Raw genomic sequence first — 16,690 nt, 5'->3', positions numbered from 1 at the left:
CTGTGTGGAGTTTGTATATTCTCCCTGTGACCGCATGGGTTTACTCCAAGGATCGGGATTCCTCCCACATTGAATTGATTTTTTTTTTGATTTTTTTTTTATTAGGGACAGTGCATATTAATAAAACATTTGCATGTAATATGCAAGATTGTAGCCAGTGGCTAATTTCCATCTTTAGTCCCACACAAGATAAACACATCCCAAACAAGGTAAAAACAAAAGACAAAAACAAAAACAAAACAAACAATATGGTTTAGCCTGCAGTCATAACATAGAATAAATAACAAGCACTCAACACAGTTTAAAGTCCCAAAGTCATTGGCTCTTCCCTCCTTGCTCTCCCTCTGCGCTGAGGCAATCCAAGCCTCCGATGTTATGACCCCGCCGGGTGATTGATGGTTGGCGTGGACTCATTGGGCCAAAGGTCTTATTTCCATGATGTATCTCTAAACTAAACTACAAATTAAAACTAATTGGGTTGGTGTAGAACAGCAAAAAGGTTGGCGTGAAAGTGGTAGTTTGCTGTATGTCTCTGTTACTCAGCAAAAGGATATTAGTAAACCAAATAGTTTTAAATTAATATCCAGTTGATTCATGGGCACCATTACTGACACTACCTGTTGATTCCAGTTTTTAATGATAGACATAAGGAACTGCAGATGTTTGAATCTTGCGTAGAACACAAGGTGCTGGAAAAACTCAGTAGGTGAGGCAACATCTCCGATGTAATGATACATCCTGCTTCTGCTATCGTCCTGAAACTTCCTGGCTGCATTGAAACATTCCCGTGAAACAGCGCTGGTTAGGATTATCCACCCGGCCCATCTTTGTACAGATATCACACCGAGAGTTGGGGTGCCAGGACCGGTGGTATGGTGGTGCAGCGGTAGAGTTGCTGCCTTACAGCACCAGACACTCAGGTTCGATCCTGACTACTGGTGTTGTCTTTATGGAGTTTTACGTTCGTCCCGTGACCTGTGTGGGTTCACTCCGGGTGCCATGGTTTCCTCCCACACTCCAAAGAACTACAGGTTTGTAGGCTAATTGGCTCGATAAAGTTGCAAATTGTCCCTCGTGTTTGTAGGATAGTATTAGTGTGTGTGATCGCTGGTAGGTACAGACTCTGTGGGCCAAAGGGCCTGTATTTTAAAAAACTAAAACCTCGAAGATGTCCTCTAAAATGTTCAGCCAGCATGTCCATAGTGCCCAATTATGAATACTACCTGTAGGTTGACCACAGTTCAATACCGTCCTCCACTCAACACCCTTTTTTAAGGCCAAGGCTCATTATTGCACCATTAGTGGCATAACACCTGCCTCCATTATTCAAAGCCTTAACCTCAAGATTTGGGACAGTTGGGGGTTAGAGTAACACAGTTGGAAAAGGGAAACCTCAAGTGCTGATTTTTTTGCTAAGGCAGATGAAAATGAAAGATGCTGGTCTCCATCCTGGAATTGAAATGGAGTAGAGAAAGAAACAAATGCTGGAGTAACTCAACGGGTCAGGTAGCATCTCTGGAGAAAAAGAATGGGTGACGTTTCAGGTCAAGACCCTTCTTCAGACTCTACTTGATATGTACGGAAAAAGTCTCTTCATGGATTTGTACTGGGCCTGGTGCCCGGTGTTAAAATCCTAGAGAGACTATGATTAGTTTTCAAAAAATATATGTTATAAGATGGACCCTTGTACTATGGAGACAAGAATTTTTAAACTAGGCTTAGGTTCATTTTGGGCAGAAATGTAACTTCTTTGAAACAAAAAAAAATGCTTTGCTTTAGTGGTTGCATTTGGTAAAACCTGTGTTTCATAATAATTTGGCTATAATTAGAAGAAAATGGGTGAAACGGTCTGTTTTATTAAAAAAAAAAGGTAAACCAGTTAGTCTAACATCGGTAGTGGGGAAACTGCTAGAGTCAGTTATTAAAGATGGGATAGCAGCACATTTGGAAAGTGGTGAAATCATTGGACAAAGTTGGATGGTGTGGGCAAGTTGAGCCAAAGGTTGTGTTGCTGAGCTGTATGACTCCATGACCCTATGCAGTTAATATTACTGTGTAACATTAATGTATCTGCCAAAAAATAGTAGATAATACATTACTTCTCAATTATCAAGTTTAGTATTCAACCTCCACTCTGTTGTCCAAAAGCACAATTAATAACAATGTGTCATGATATTTTATAAATCTGTCTGCCTAATTCAACATCTTGGTGAATGCCAACATAAACCATGAAAACATGACCTTGTATGAAGCAGGATTCCATTTCTCATCAATATGCAATTAATTCCAGAAACTGATGTCAACCTTTCTTCAGTATTGTGGAACGATGATCTTGATCTCGACCAGACATCATTAACATCAATGGCATCGTATGAATTCAGCTTCTTTCTTCATTAAGTTATCAAGAGAGCAGTAATTGCAGATAACTCTGAAGCAAACAAACTCAGTAGGCATACCTTTTACATTGGAGGGCAGAGACACTTTATGAGCTGCTGTGACTCCAATAGTTATCACCTTTAGTCCATCTGCAGGTAAATGATCACTTTATATTCCCCAAATTAAAACAAGAAATGCTGGAAGTATGTTCAGCAGATCAGGCAGCTTCAAGGGTAAGAACAAAACCTGACTCAGAAAGGAACAGGGCGGCACAGTGGCGCAGAGGTAGAGTTGTTGCCTTTCAGCACCAGAGACCTGGGTTCGATCCTGACTACGGGTGCTGTCTGTACGGAGTTTGTACATTCTCCCTGTGACCAAGTTAGGTTTAATTTACTTCTCAATTATCAAGTTTAGTATTCAACCTCCACTCTGTTGTCCAAAAGCACAATTAATAACAATGTGTCATGGTATTTTATAAATCTGTCTGCCTAATTCAACATCTTGGCGAATGCTTAGAGTTAGAGTTAAATTAACATATTTCCAGTGTTGCTAGCACCACCATTTTGATTGAGAAAGAGTGATCTATCATTGCATCTTCTTATCCCACCATTATTTGAACACATTTAATCTAAATACATTCACTTGTAATATCTTTTGAGTTGTTATTCCCTCAAAAAATTATATTTTACTTGAAAAGGATTAGGATGATGGTTTAGAATGTGGCTTCATTAAAATGCACAGGCAAAGCAACAAATCATTTTGAATTCTGCTTTACAAAAAGATGTCTCTGTAGTCACAAAGCTTTGTGCAGCAGCTTTTGTTGAACAGAGAATCAAGGACAAACCGTACGGATTCATTAATTATTCTTGAACATCAAATCTGTCTCTCCTTGATGTAGATTCATGGCTGTGGCGGCTAATTCATTGGGTAATTTTTGAGGCAGAGATTGCTAGGTTTTTGATTAGTAAAATTCATGTTCATAGGTTCTAGAAGCAAAATTATACCATTCGGTCTATCAAGTCTACTCCACCATTCAATCATGGCTGATCTACCCTTCCCTCAACCCCATTCTTCTGCCTTCTCCCCATAACCTCTGACACCCTTACTAATCAAGAATGTATCAATCTCCACCTTAAAAATATCCGATGACTTGGCTCCACAGCAGTCTGTGGCAATGAATTCCAGATATTCTCCACCCTCTAAAGGAATTCCTCCTCATCTCCTTTCTAAAGGTACATCCTTTTATTCTGAAGCTATGGCCTCAGGTTCTTGACTCTCCCTTTCATGGAAGCATCCGCTCCTCATGCGCTCAAAAGGTGTCAAAGGTTATGAGGAGAAGGCAGGAGAATGGGGTTGAGAGTGAAAATTAGATCAGCCATGATCGAATGGCAGAGCAGACTTGATGGGCTGGATGGCCTAATCCTGTTTCTGTGTCTTATGAACTTGTGAACTAGGGAAACAGAGTAAGGAGCCTATTACAGAATAGCTGATTTATCAATCCTCTCTGCAAATGATCAGAGTGGTGGCTGGTCTTCTGTTTTTATTGACCTGAATGTAGTGATTAATGATCCTAGAGGAAGATGGTGCCAGAACACGCACAGACATCTTCCCGTAATTGGATTTTCAATACAACTCATGGAGGTGAGATTCCTATTTACTGTTATCTTGCCAATGCTTTTGATCCAGATTCTGATTGGGATTAGTTTATTGTCATGTACACTAGGGTGCATTGACATTCATTGTTCAGATGAAGATCCCAAAGTGTACAGTGTAATACAGTAATGATAAATACAGCAATAAATACAACAAATGCAAAGCTGCATGATGATGCACAAATGTAGTGGAATGTGAAATTATTTAAAATAAAATATTGAAGTAAATAAGTTCATAAGTTATAGGAGCAGAATTTGGCCATTTGGTCCATCAAGTCTACTCCACTATTCAATCATGGCTGATCTACCTTTCCCTCAAACCCATTTTCCTGTCTTCTCCCGATAACCCCTGACACTCTTACTAATCAAGAATCTGTCAATCTCTGCCTTAAAAATATCCATTGACAACCTCCACAGTCTTCTGTGGCAATGAATTTCACAGATTCACCACCATAACAGAATAACTGAATGAGGTAGAGTTAAATATAAGAGTGCAAAGAAGTACTTGGGGACCTGAGCTATTGGGAGAGGTTGGATAGGCTAGGATTTTGTTCGTTGGAGTGAAGGAGGATGAGGAGTGATTTTATAGAGATATTTCAGACCATGAGAGGAATAGACAGGATAAACGCACAGATGGGGACTGAACTATTGAATCGAGTGGCCGAGGATGTTGGCCAAGACTGCGACCAGTTGAGTGGTGCACAATTTCAGAACCCCTCCAGGGACTCTAACCAGGCTGCCCCTCGTGAAAGCAGATCTGACCTGCCATCGGGATGAAGAGGACAGAGCAGGCGGGAGTGGGGACGTGCCTTTGTGGAACTTTGTTTGACTGTTTAAAGTGAACTTAAAAGACATTAAGCTGATGCATGAAAAGACACTTCGGAGTATCACGGGAGTCGCACTGTATTATTAGAACAGAAACAAACCTCATGGTTGATTGTGATTGCAGGGTTTTTCTGATTGAGGCTGAACATCATTTAAGTGCAATTAATCGTTCTACTGAGTCACAGTGATTAAACTAATCAGCTGAATTACTCGTTTTTGATCATATTCATGGAAATGAAACTTTAATCCCCATGATTCTGAAACATCGAAGAGTGATGCCTTCTGTAAATAACTTCTAAAGCAAACAATCAAATACTGCACTTATAATGAGATAGAGAAGCCGATTTGATCTCATAAGTGGTCAAGTCTCCATTTGCCATTGTAAATTAGCTAAACAGCCCTCTTGAATCTCAAGTGCTGATGCATTATCCATGCCAACCTCAAACATAAGTTTAACGCTGCTGTGCTAGTGGTGATGAGATTTATTGCAGTCAGTAGTGGGTGATTTATAACCCAGTCTCTTTCAACAGACGCATATTGATTATGGGCCTTCTTTCATAGTTTAGCTCATGGATTTGAACTGTTGGTGGAGCAGTGTTTATCCATGGCAATGCATTCCCATTTTTTCCTCCTTCTTTCAAAGGAAAGCCCAGCAGCATAAAATACAGTCATCTATTTGTAGGGAACTAGGCGGCACAAGGGCGCATCAGTACAGTTGCTGCCTTACAGCACCAGAGACACAGATTCGAGCCTGACTACGGATGCTGGTCTGTACATAAATATTCTCCCTGTGATTGTGCTACTTTTCGCCAGGTGCTCCAGCTTCCTCCCACATTCTAAAGATGTAAAGTTTTTAAGGTTAATTGGCGTTGGTAAAATTGTAAATTGTCCCTGGTGATAGTGCCTGTGTACAAGCTGATCAGCATGGACTCCGTGCGACAAAGTGTCTGTTTCCGTGCTGTATCTCTAAAGTCTCAATACAAATGAGGTGAACCACAGGCTAATATTGAATGTGGATAATTCAAAACAAGCAAAATATTCCAGTTTCTACAAATAGCAAAACATGGTAATTTTAGTGTTGTCGTAAATCTGGATTTTAAAAAACCCAGCATGTTTAGAAATTGGTTCCATTGATATCTGATCTAAATGGGGATACATATCACAGTACCTGCGTTAATGTGATTGCTTCAGTTGACCCATCACAAAACTGGGCTACATGGAGATCACCTGGGGAAGAGGTTATTTCCTCCTTAAACAGCTGCAACCTCATCTTCATTGTTCGCCAACTGACAAAGAACAAAATGACACCAAATCACCAGTGTTTGGGAAGGAGCTGTGGATGCAGGTACATTCCGAAAATAGGCACAAAATGCTGGAGTAACTCAGTGGGTTGGGCAGCATCTCTGGAGAAAAAGAACAGGTGACATTTTGGGTTGGAACCCTTCTTCAGAACATTAGTGAAACTTGAATTAAAGGTTGCTCACTGGAACATTGACATTTGCGCAAGGACACAAAGTTCTGGAGTAGCTCAGCAGGTCAGGTATTATCCCTGGAGAACATGGATAGGTGACATTTCGGGTTGAGGCCTTGAACCATCCTATCAACAACTAGAGAGTGGTCGTGAGCAACCATCTACCTTGGACTATCTTTAATCTGACTTTACTACACGTTAACTTGCATTATACATGTATCCCTTTATTTTGCATCAGTACACTGTGGACAGCTCCATTGTAAAGTGAAGGGGAACATATTATATAGGAATCTGAGACAATAGACAATAGGTGCAGGAGTAGGCCATTCGGCCCGTCAAGCCAGCACCACCTTTCAATGTGATCATGGCTGATCATCCACAATCAGTACCCCATTCCTGCCTTCTCCCCAAATCCCCTGACTCAGCTATCTTTAAGAGCCCTATCTAGCTCTCCCTTGAAAGTATCCAGACAACCGGCCCCCACCGCCCTCTGAGGCAGAGAATTCCACAGACTCAGAACTCTCTGTGAGAAAATGTGTTTCCTCATCTCCGTTATAAATGGCTTACCCCTTATTCTTAAACTGTGGCCCCTGGTTCTGGACTCCCCCAACATCGGGAACATGTTTCCTGCCTCTAGCATGCCCAAACCCTTAATAATCTTATATGTTTCAATAAGATCGCCTCTCATTCTTCTAAACTCCAGAGTATACAAGCCCAGCCGCTTCATTCTCTCAGCATATGACAGTCCCGCCATCCTGGGAATTAACCTTGTAAACCTACGCTCCCTCAATAGCAAGAATGTCCTTCTTCAAATTGGGGGACCAAAACTGCACACAATACTCCAGGTGTGGCCTCACTAGGCCCCTATCCAACTGCAGAAGGGCCATATAAAACTGAGTCATAACTTTGTCACACAAAGGGTGGTGGGTGTATGGAACACGCTGCAGGACGAGATAGTTCAGGCAGGGACTATTGCAACGTTTAAGAAACATGGGCCAAAAGCAGGCAGGTGGATGGGACATGCTAGTTGGTGTGGGCAAGTTGGGCCAAATGTCTGTTTCTGCATTGTATGACTCTTTACCTCTAAGATATAAATTCTACACTGACATAAATAGCTAATTTTAATTAAAATAGTCATTTATACTACTATATTTAGAGATCAAATTATTAAATGAGAATATTTGCAGTTGGGATCTTAGCATGAGGCTTCTTGGCATGCCTTGCTGTCATGTTACCCTGAGTAAAACTCAATCATGTTGTATCAAAGACATAATGTAGATGAAAGTCATCAAGGACACTGAGGTCATTGCATGAGTCATTTTGACATTCCCCTTGTGTAAATATGATACCATTCTTTGCATAACTGTTGCTATGGCATCAACCTTGTTAGATTAATAGTGGCATTGAGGTAAATTATTTTGAATAGATTTGAGCATCAGGTTTTCAGCAGTTACATAACACATAAAGGATATGTGGGATAAAGAGTTAGCTCGTTGTTTTAGGTCATTTTGGAATGTCAAGACTTACTATTGCATGTCCACAGTGAGTTACTTACTACTTGTTTGACAGAATGTATTTTCCCCAATAAATGTATTGTAAATCAGGTGGTACGGTGGTCAGTGCTAGAGTTGCTGCCTTACAGCACCAGAGATTCGAGGTTCGATCATGACTACGGGTGCTGTTTGTACGGAGTTTTTACGTTCTCCCCATGACCGCATGGGCTTTCTCCAGGTGCTCCGGTTTCCTCCCACATTCCAAAAGACTTACAGGCTTAGGCATTCACGGAACCAGGAAGCGGGCAGTGGAGAGTTCTAACCGAGTTGACTGCCCGCCTCTCTTCCGGGCCCTAGGTCTGTCCCCGCGTGTCCCTGGAGAGGGAACATGCAATGTTCGTGGTGACAATGGAGGCCTTCCATGAATACGGCTGACAACGTTGCAATCTGATGGTCGATGTTTGCAAACCAAAACAAATAGCAGTTTTGTGATCAATGTGGTATTTTGTAAACTGTGAATTTCCAATAAAAGCTCTTGGTTAAGGGAAAAAAAACCAGAATATGTGGTGCTCTTCCTCCGGTGGCAGTGGAGAAGGAGGAATACAGATAAGTCGGTATGAGAATGGGATGATAATTGTAGTGACTTGCAACCGGGCTGCATTTTATATGCTATAATATAGATGTGTTTTAAGGAAAAATTAAGGAATTTTCTATTACAAGATCAGTTCACCTTTAACCTCTGCACAAAGATGGGGTTTGTTGCCTCTTGGAATTTAGTGCCTGTATTTCTAGGTTAGATCTATCATAAGACCTATTTCCAGAAGTACTCTGTCATCAATTCTAGCAATGGCCGCATACCTGGTGTTTGGTGATCCTACTAGAAACTGGGTTTCACTGCATATTAATTGATTGGTCGAAAGGTACAGCATGGAAACAGGCCCTTCGGCCCACCGTGTCCATGCCGACCATCGATCATGCATTCACACTAGTTCAATGTCATCTCACATTCACATCCACTACCTACACACCAGGGGCAATTTACACAGCAGGGGCAACTAACCTTCAAACCCACGCGTCACAGTGGGTTTGTAGGGGTGTGGAATGTGTGTGGAAACCAGAGCACCCGAAAGAAACCCACGCGGTCACAGGGAAAATGTACAAAAGGTGTCTACTGAGCACGATGTTTACATATCTGTTGTGCTGTTGCAAGAAAGAATTTAACTGTTCCGCTTCGGGACATATGACAATAAAACACTCCTGACTCTTGACTCTTGACAGTACATGAGGTCAGGATCGAACCCTGGTCTCTGACACTGTGAGGCAGCAGCTCTATCATCTGTGCCACTCTGTTACCATAATTCTTAACTTGCTTACTTTGAAAAACTATCCAACCCACTCTCCAGATAGAGAGAAAGTGCTGGAATAACTCAGCAGGTCGGGCAGCATCTCTGGAGAACATGGATAGGAGACATTTCGCATCAGGACCCTTCTTCAGACTGAGAGTCAGGGGGGAGGGAAACGAGAGGTATGAAAAGGTAACAGAGCCGGCACTGATGACTCAGGAAAGGTGGTGCCCTAATTTTCTTTAATTCTCCAGGTTTTCAATGCATCTTGACACGACGATCATAGCAGCAGGGTTGGACTTTGCTTAACTTTCAGATATTTTCCTTTATTTATCTGCTCCAAGCATTTTAGCGAGATTTGATGAATATGGAATTATATTGGCAGATTATAGAAGATTCTAATTACGATGTTAAAAAAACATGCGCCAAATTGCAGCTGCTTCTGCCTTTCTACACATATACATTGTTCATGGAGGGTAAAGTGTGCTGAGACTCCCACTGTATGGTTTCATGGGGTAGACATAAATATGTTCTGTGACAGTCATCGTCCATATGATCTTCTGCCAAAGACAATGAGGAAAGTTTATTTATAAATACATCACCCAAACAAATGTAACTGTGCTTGAATCTTCTTCAATCATCAGGAATAAAGTTCATGCCAGTAGAGGATTTAATGTGATATTATTGCAGCTGCTGATGTGATCATTCTTCATGGGATTTGGACGATGACTGTCATATTGGACTTGACCCATGTTGCCCATGTGTGAATTTTGAACTCCTAACGTTTCTTTAAAGTTAAACCCAATAAAGTTAAATCTAACAGTTTATCACAATAAACCAACAGCTCAAAAGATTCAAAGACATCACAATGGTATTTCAAAATGCATTTGCACCGGGTTAGCACACCATGTACAATTTCAGCATTAGCAGGTCATGTTGAGAAGGTTTCTTGCATCATCCATGAATGTGAATGCCGAGTTGTTGAAGCAAACACTGCCTTACTCCTCAGTAATGGAAAGTGAGTTTGCTGCCCCCAAAAAACAAATGAACGATGCTCCAAGGGGAAGCATGGTGATGCAGCGGTAGAGTTACTGCCTTACAGCACCAAGAACAGGGAGAACATACAAACTCTGCACAGGCAGCATCTGTTATCATAATCGAACCGATTATGATAACGGGTGCTGTCTGTGCAGAGTTTGTATATTTTCCCTGTGATCACGTGGGTTTTCTCCAGAAGCTTCAGTTTCTACCCACACTCCAAAGATATGCAGCTTTTGTAGGTTAATTGGCTTTGGTAAAATTGTAAATTGTCCCTAGTATGTAGGATAGTGTGAGTGTGTGGAGATCACTGTTTGGCATGGACTCGGTGTGCCGAAGGGCCTGTTTCTCTGCTATATCTCAAAAGTCTAAATAATAATGTAATCCCTTGGTCAACCAATCATTAGCTTATTGACCTGAACCTTTCTCTGTCCCTGCCGAGAAGTCAGTGACTAATTGCTAACCCTGTTTCTCAGTCGACAGATACTGCCTGATCAGCTGTGTATTTTAATTATTCCACCTTGTTGTTGAAACATTTCTTGTCTCCTCACATATATTGCTGTTTCACTCTTTGACGTAATGTGTAATGAAATGCGGTTCGAAGCCTGTGGTGCAGTAACATGCCAGGCCATGTTAAATTAGTTTGTCACTCCCCAGGTGGTACATTCTCCTGTTAGATGTTTCAAGGGCAACAACCATCTAGAGTTTCAGGTGGCATCGAACAGCTTCAATCTACCTTGCACTAACTATTAATAGGACTTATTCTTGATCAGCTTAAAACATTGGGTTAATTAAAACCCTACAGTGTGTTATTTTCTTGCCAACTTGCTCCATTCTGAATGTTATGACATCTTATAATGAAAGTGCTTTGATGAATTTAACGTTTAATAATATCGGCATGTTTAAATCACGTCTGAACCACCAATGACTAAAATTAAAATTCTGGTGCGCGGCATCTTATCCAATAAGATAACTTGATAATAAGGTATGTTCTGTCGAGCCATACTTCAGGGGCAATAGAGTTTTCATCAAGACCTGGTTTTAAAGGGGGGATTGTGCTTGGTAAAATAAAATATTCTGAGAGTTAAAAAAAGAAGAAAAACATGGGAAAGTTTGCAGTGACATGTGTAGTGTTAATGTTCAGTTTTTTAATAAATATTAATTCTGCTTTTTTCTGTCATTTTTACAGGACCTGGTTCCATGCGAGATTCAGGCACTGGATTAGCAGGTGTCACCATATCACTGTGGTTGCTAGTCGCAACTCTAGTTTGTCTAATTTACAAATGTTAATAATATGAAAACTGACCACAAGGAAAGAGGAGATTATTTGTATTTCAACTTGGTGCATGACACCGCACAACAGCATTGCTAGAAAAGCTTTTAGAATAGAAAAAAAGGTCAAGGGTGTATTAGGTACAAAATGATCAACATTTGCTCATGAGTTTCAAATATTGTGTAAAAAAAGTTTTTTCTCCTCTGCCATTTTTGCTAATGTTTACATTCACACAGATCTAACCCTTTGTTTTGGGTCTGAATTATAACATATAATTAGTGCAAAACACAGCCCTGTATTTGTTGGTGCCAAGTGACCCATTCACTATATTAAGATTATATATTACTGGAATAATATTGGGGGTGATGTATGAAGAAGCTTATCATTAAATGTACTGATTATATATTAATGACTCATCCACAACATTTAGGCACAGACACGGATGTGCAGCAGACTGGTTCAAAGGGTAAATATGCGATGAAGTTAATCTACTTGATCAATAAGGAAAGAACGTCATTTAGATGCCCCTCCTCACACTTCAATAATGTGCTAAACCTAGTTTTTTATAAAAAGCTAATGGAACACTTTCTTTCAAACTATTGGTAGTAGTAATAAATAACAGTCTGCAGCATCTAACTTTTGTTTTTAAAAAAACAGACATCTACCTACCATTTTAGAGAAATCTGTCACCAATTAGAGAATAAATTGCTGTAAAAATATATTTTTTAGTTCTCTTGATTTCTTTTGGGGAAATATCCATTTGGTCATGGATTTTCAACTAGAGATCTCAACCAAGATGATAATAAAGGGTGTAGTTTTAGTTTATTGCGACACTGACTGACTTACCCCATCACACAGTTATAACGAAGATAAAAGGATTTGCAAAGTACAAGTTATGTATTACAACTTGCAGTGGTTTAGGAATTGATCTGTCTGATTAACACATCATGATGCCTCTGACACCAATTTGGGTGTTTTTTTTCTTTTGATCCACAGTGCTAAATGGGTTACAAGTTCAATTTATTTATTTAAAATATTTAAATAATAGCATATAAAACTTGCCCTTATAAAAAAAACTTGGACTATTTTTAAAATAGGTTGTCTGTGTTTTTATTTAAATACCCGAATACGACTAAAAGAAAATTATAGTGGCCATTTCTTTCGAAAGGGTCCTATCAGAAGACAATGGAAGGCTTTGAAGTGAAAATGTAGAGAGACTAAATCAAATCTGAAAGAGTGTTTTGTGGGCATTGGTCTGAACTTTGCGGACAGAGGAGGTGAAACATCACTGGTCATGCACCCTCTGCTTGTTAAGCTTTAGGTGTAACATACTAATTTTGAATGTCATACACACGAGTCAATAACTCGCATCTAACAAACAAGAGTCTCTAGTACTCACTGCAGCCCAGAGCATGCATGTCAGTCCAAATTCATAGACAGGTGATGTGTACCTGGAACAAGTCCACAGGGCATCAGTTCAGTAGGTCAGAATAGTTGCTTATCTTTATAGAGATATAAAGCAAGGATGCATTTCTGATGCTAAAAATGTGTTTTTTTTAATTTATGTCAGTGTATATATGAGGTGGTGCCCATGTGGGGATATGCCTATGTTGCTAGCTTACAACCAACCATACTTGGTTTTTCTTGTGACAGCTATTTGCTCTGCACATAAGAGATGGTTTGGGAGCAGTAACAGCATTTTGTCCCATTTTAATAACTAATACACTTTTCAGTCCATAACATGCTGTGGTGCACTGTAACTTTTTTGAATTTCTCTGTATAATCAATATTTAGCATTGCAGTTCTAGAGATGGATGTTTTTAAGATTAAAAAAGGTGAAAGAAATAGACATTTCATTCCTAGTGCAAAAGTAATTCTTTGCTGTGTTCAACAATAGATTTTACTGGAATATCACGAGAGTTTGGAAGAGACGCGTTTGAAATAAGATCAATATCATATACAAATGGTGATCACAAAAATTCTGTATTAAAAGTTTGGCATTACAGCCATGGTTTATTGATCTAATGTAAATCTATGGATGAAGGAGCAATCCAAACAGAAGTTACAATATCCAACATTCACGAATGAGTATATTCCTCAAACAGTTAAATTTGTGATCATGATTCATAGTCACAACAAAATTGTGCAAAAGCATCTTAAAACATTTTTTCCTGTAAAGATTACCCAAAACTGGATGCAAATAACTTACAACATAACTGTAAAAAAATAGCAAAAAAATTAAAAATCGTGTGTAGCTCTAATTTGAATTCATGTTTTTAATGCTGTGATACGTTAAGTCTAATATTTTGCAAGTTTCTTGCTTTAACGGTTGGTACAGGATATGATTTTTGTATAGCTTTCATTAAAGATGGGATTAGCATAGATACTCCACAGAAGCAACTTTACCACGGCTTTTTGCTTTAAAAAACTTTTTTTCTGTCTTCTTCATTGTCCCTGAGGAAGCCGGCTGAAGCAGACATCCTCTCCCCAATGGGAGGACTCGACCATCAAACCTGTTTTTAAACCCCCCCCCCCCCCCCCCCCCCACACTACCCCACCCATGCGTATTGGCGTGCTTCAGAAACTTCCCAATCCTTCCATCATCCCTCACAAAGTGAAATATCTTATTCCCATCTGTTGGATGCTGTTCCAAGAAAAGCAACCAGAAGGAATGGAATCCCTTGGATATGTACTTGTAACGACTATATTGTGACTCAGTGGCACAACTGCTTGGAGCTACCACATATATTCCGACATTACCACAACTTTACATGTAGGATCTCCATTGTGCACATGCTGTTGCAGTACACCACTGTGATGCCAACTAGACTTTTTTTTTAAAGCTATCTATTGCTGAAGAAAAGAGTAGTGAAATTGAAATAGGCTGCGAGTTCCAAAGATGTTCATTACATATTTCATGGCAAGACTACATTTCTGTTGGGTGTGGTTTAGAATGGTTGCCAATACACAACTCTCTTTATTCTCTGTAATAATGTCTGAGAGGATAGTATATTTAATGGCTGTCTTTTATTTATTGTTTAACTATTCTAAGTTAAACAATAACTTTGCTATTCTAAGGCAGCAATGTCTTTTTGGCATCTATGAAACAGGTCAATGTCTATAAAAAATACCAAACATTATGACCGAAACAGAAATTTAAAAAATAGAAGTGATAAAATCGATGTATTACAATTATTAATGCTTTACTTTATTCCATGACATATTATTCAAAGGAAACTCCTTTCTTATTAAACTATGCATGAGAAAATATGTAACATTTATGCATTTCAATTATAATCTCTTCCTAAAATACATTTTAAGGTCACCAAATCTTTTCTGATATCACCAGCACAATTAAAGGGTGCATCAATATCCAAATCAAAAAGCTGATGGATTTACGTTAGTCTCTGGGTCATTTCATTTGAATGGAGACAGAAAGGGCAGTTCCCAAAATCTTCAATGTGTTTTTTCACACGAGAGGATCGTGTGACTGAAACGAGCTGCCAGAAGCAGTCAAGACAACATTTAAAATACATTGGGCAGGTACATGGATAGAAAAGGTTTAGAGGGATATGAGCCAAATGCAGGCACATGGGACAAGCTTAGATGGGGCATGGTTAAGTTTCCGTGCTTATGTCTCCATGAACCAATGTAAAAAAGTATCATCAACATGGGAGAACATAAGTGTCATCGACAGGAGAACTTTTTTTTAAATTTAGGTACGATGAACTCCAAAACAAATGGGTCTCTGAGATACGAAGCGCAGTAATCTTGGTTATTTATCCACCAAAATTCTCAGATGATATTTAAATCCAAAGCATACCATATTTGTTAAAAGAGTTTCCATTCTTCTCCCATCTTGTGCACAAAATATTCATGAACTTACTGAATTAAGTACTTTAACATTTATTCTCAGAAAATAGCCCACAATGAAGAATTTTGTTCTTTTGTTAAGTTGTGGTAATGTTGTTTCTGGTGGTCAGTTATCCCACAACGCTCTGCTTGAACTGTGGAGTCTCTGTAAAGTTTTGTGATTGAAGGATTGTATTGTAAATATTTCTGTGCAACAAGGAATAAGCAGGCCTGTAAAATGCAGAAAAGCTATTTGAAGCATGTCATGGCTGATTGAATCCTGCTAATGTCACATGTTGAGGAATTTTAGTAAGGCTGGCAGGGATGGGTCATTTCTCAAAACCTAACTCTTAACTTTCCAACCCTACCACAGAAACAAAGTTATGCTTATCTGACTCCTTCACAAATGGGGATAATATCCCAAAGAAATATAATTTTAGAGTAACTCAGCGGGACAGGCAGCATCTCTGGAGAGAAAGAATGGGTGACGTTTCGGGTCGAGACCCTTTTTCAGACAGATCAGTCTGAAGAAGGGTCTCGACCCAAAACGTCACCAATGGCCCGCTGAGTTACTCCAGCATTTGGTGCCTTTCTTCGGTTAAAATCAGCATCTGCAGTTCCTTCATACACAAATATAATTTTGGATTGAATTGTATTCCATTCAAGTTCGTTTTCATGCGAAATATAGCCACAGTGCCGAAGACAGCTACGACTAGGTTATCTATTCCCCAAAATAATAAAAAGGATCCAATTTTTTTTAAAGTAACAAATATAACGAGACAGTGAATTAAGGGACACGATTGAGGTTTTCCAGGCGAGAGCTTGAAGGTCGAAGACACTCTTCTTAACTCGCGGATTAGGTCGCCACAGTGGGACAGCCCTTTAAGGAATGTTTTTTTCTGATCGGTGAGATATTTTAGTTCAGCAGCTGCACAATCAACGCTGACATTTTTCAAAGTGAGGGTCGCTCACTGTTTAAAAGTTGAAAGCAAAAAGACTACTTTGCATCTAATTGCAGTACAGGTACTACAAATCCCTAAGAAGGAGATTCGATAATTTGGTGCAAATGATCAACATTGCCATCGCAAGACCCAGGTAGTGATGTTCTATTCAGCCACTTATGTCACAGGTTACAATAGATAAAAAGACTGCCAGGTCTCATTGTGTGCTGCCCCTAATCTCAATAACTATCACATACAGTACTGCTGAGTTAATGGAACAAATAACACAAAACTAGTTTATAATCATGTTATCGGCTAATGGTGGCACAGAATGGTTGTTTTACAGGGTAATATTGGAGAGATTAGCTCCATTTTCTTCCCTCTCTCGTTACCACATACATTGTTAAGTGTTATATTGTTTCACAT

The 16,690-nt window shown here is 39.5% G+C and overlaps 1 protein-coding gene across 3 annotated transcripts in view; it reads left to right on the top strand.

Moving 5' to 3' along the window:
- The window catches only part of LOC116980693 (limbic system associated membrane protein), a 1,768,528-nt gene extending 1,753,937 nt beyond the window's left edge, over window positions 1-14,591 (top strand). For all 3 annotated transcript variants that reach the window (XM_033033154.1, XM_033033155.1, XM_033033153.1), the window contains one exon: window positions 11,388-14,591. In XM_033033154.1, the coding sequence (XP_032889045.1) occupies window positions 11,388-11,488 (101 nt within the window). In that variant the 3' untranslated portion in view covers window positions 11,489-14,591. The remainder of the gene's footprint in view (window positions 1-11,387) is intronic.
- The last annotated feature ends 2,099 nt before the right edge of the window (window positions 14,592-16,690 follow it).

The sequence above is a fragment of the Amblyraja radiata genome, chromosome 14 (assembly GCF_010909765.2).
Source record: "Amblyraja radiata isolate CabotCenter1 chromosome 14, sAmbRad1.1.pri, whole genome shotgun sequence".
Lineage (NCBI taxonomy): Eukaryota > Metazoa > Chordata > Chondrichthyes > Rajiformes > Rajidae > Amblyraja > Amblyraja radiata.
Note: the sequence above shows the minus strand (reverse complement) of the source record. Positions and strands in the feature narration are given on the sequence as shown.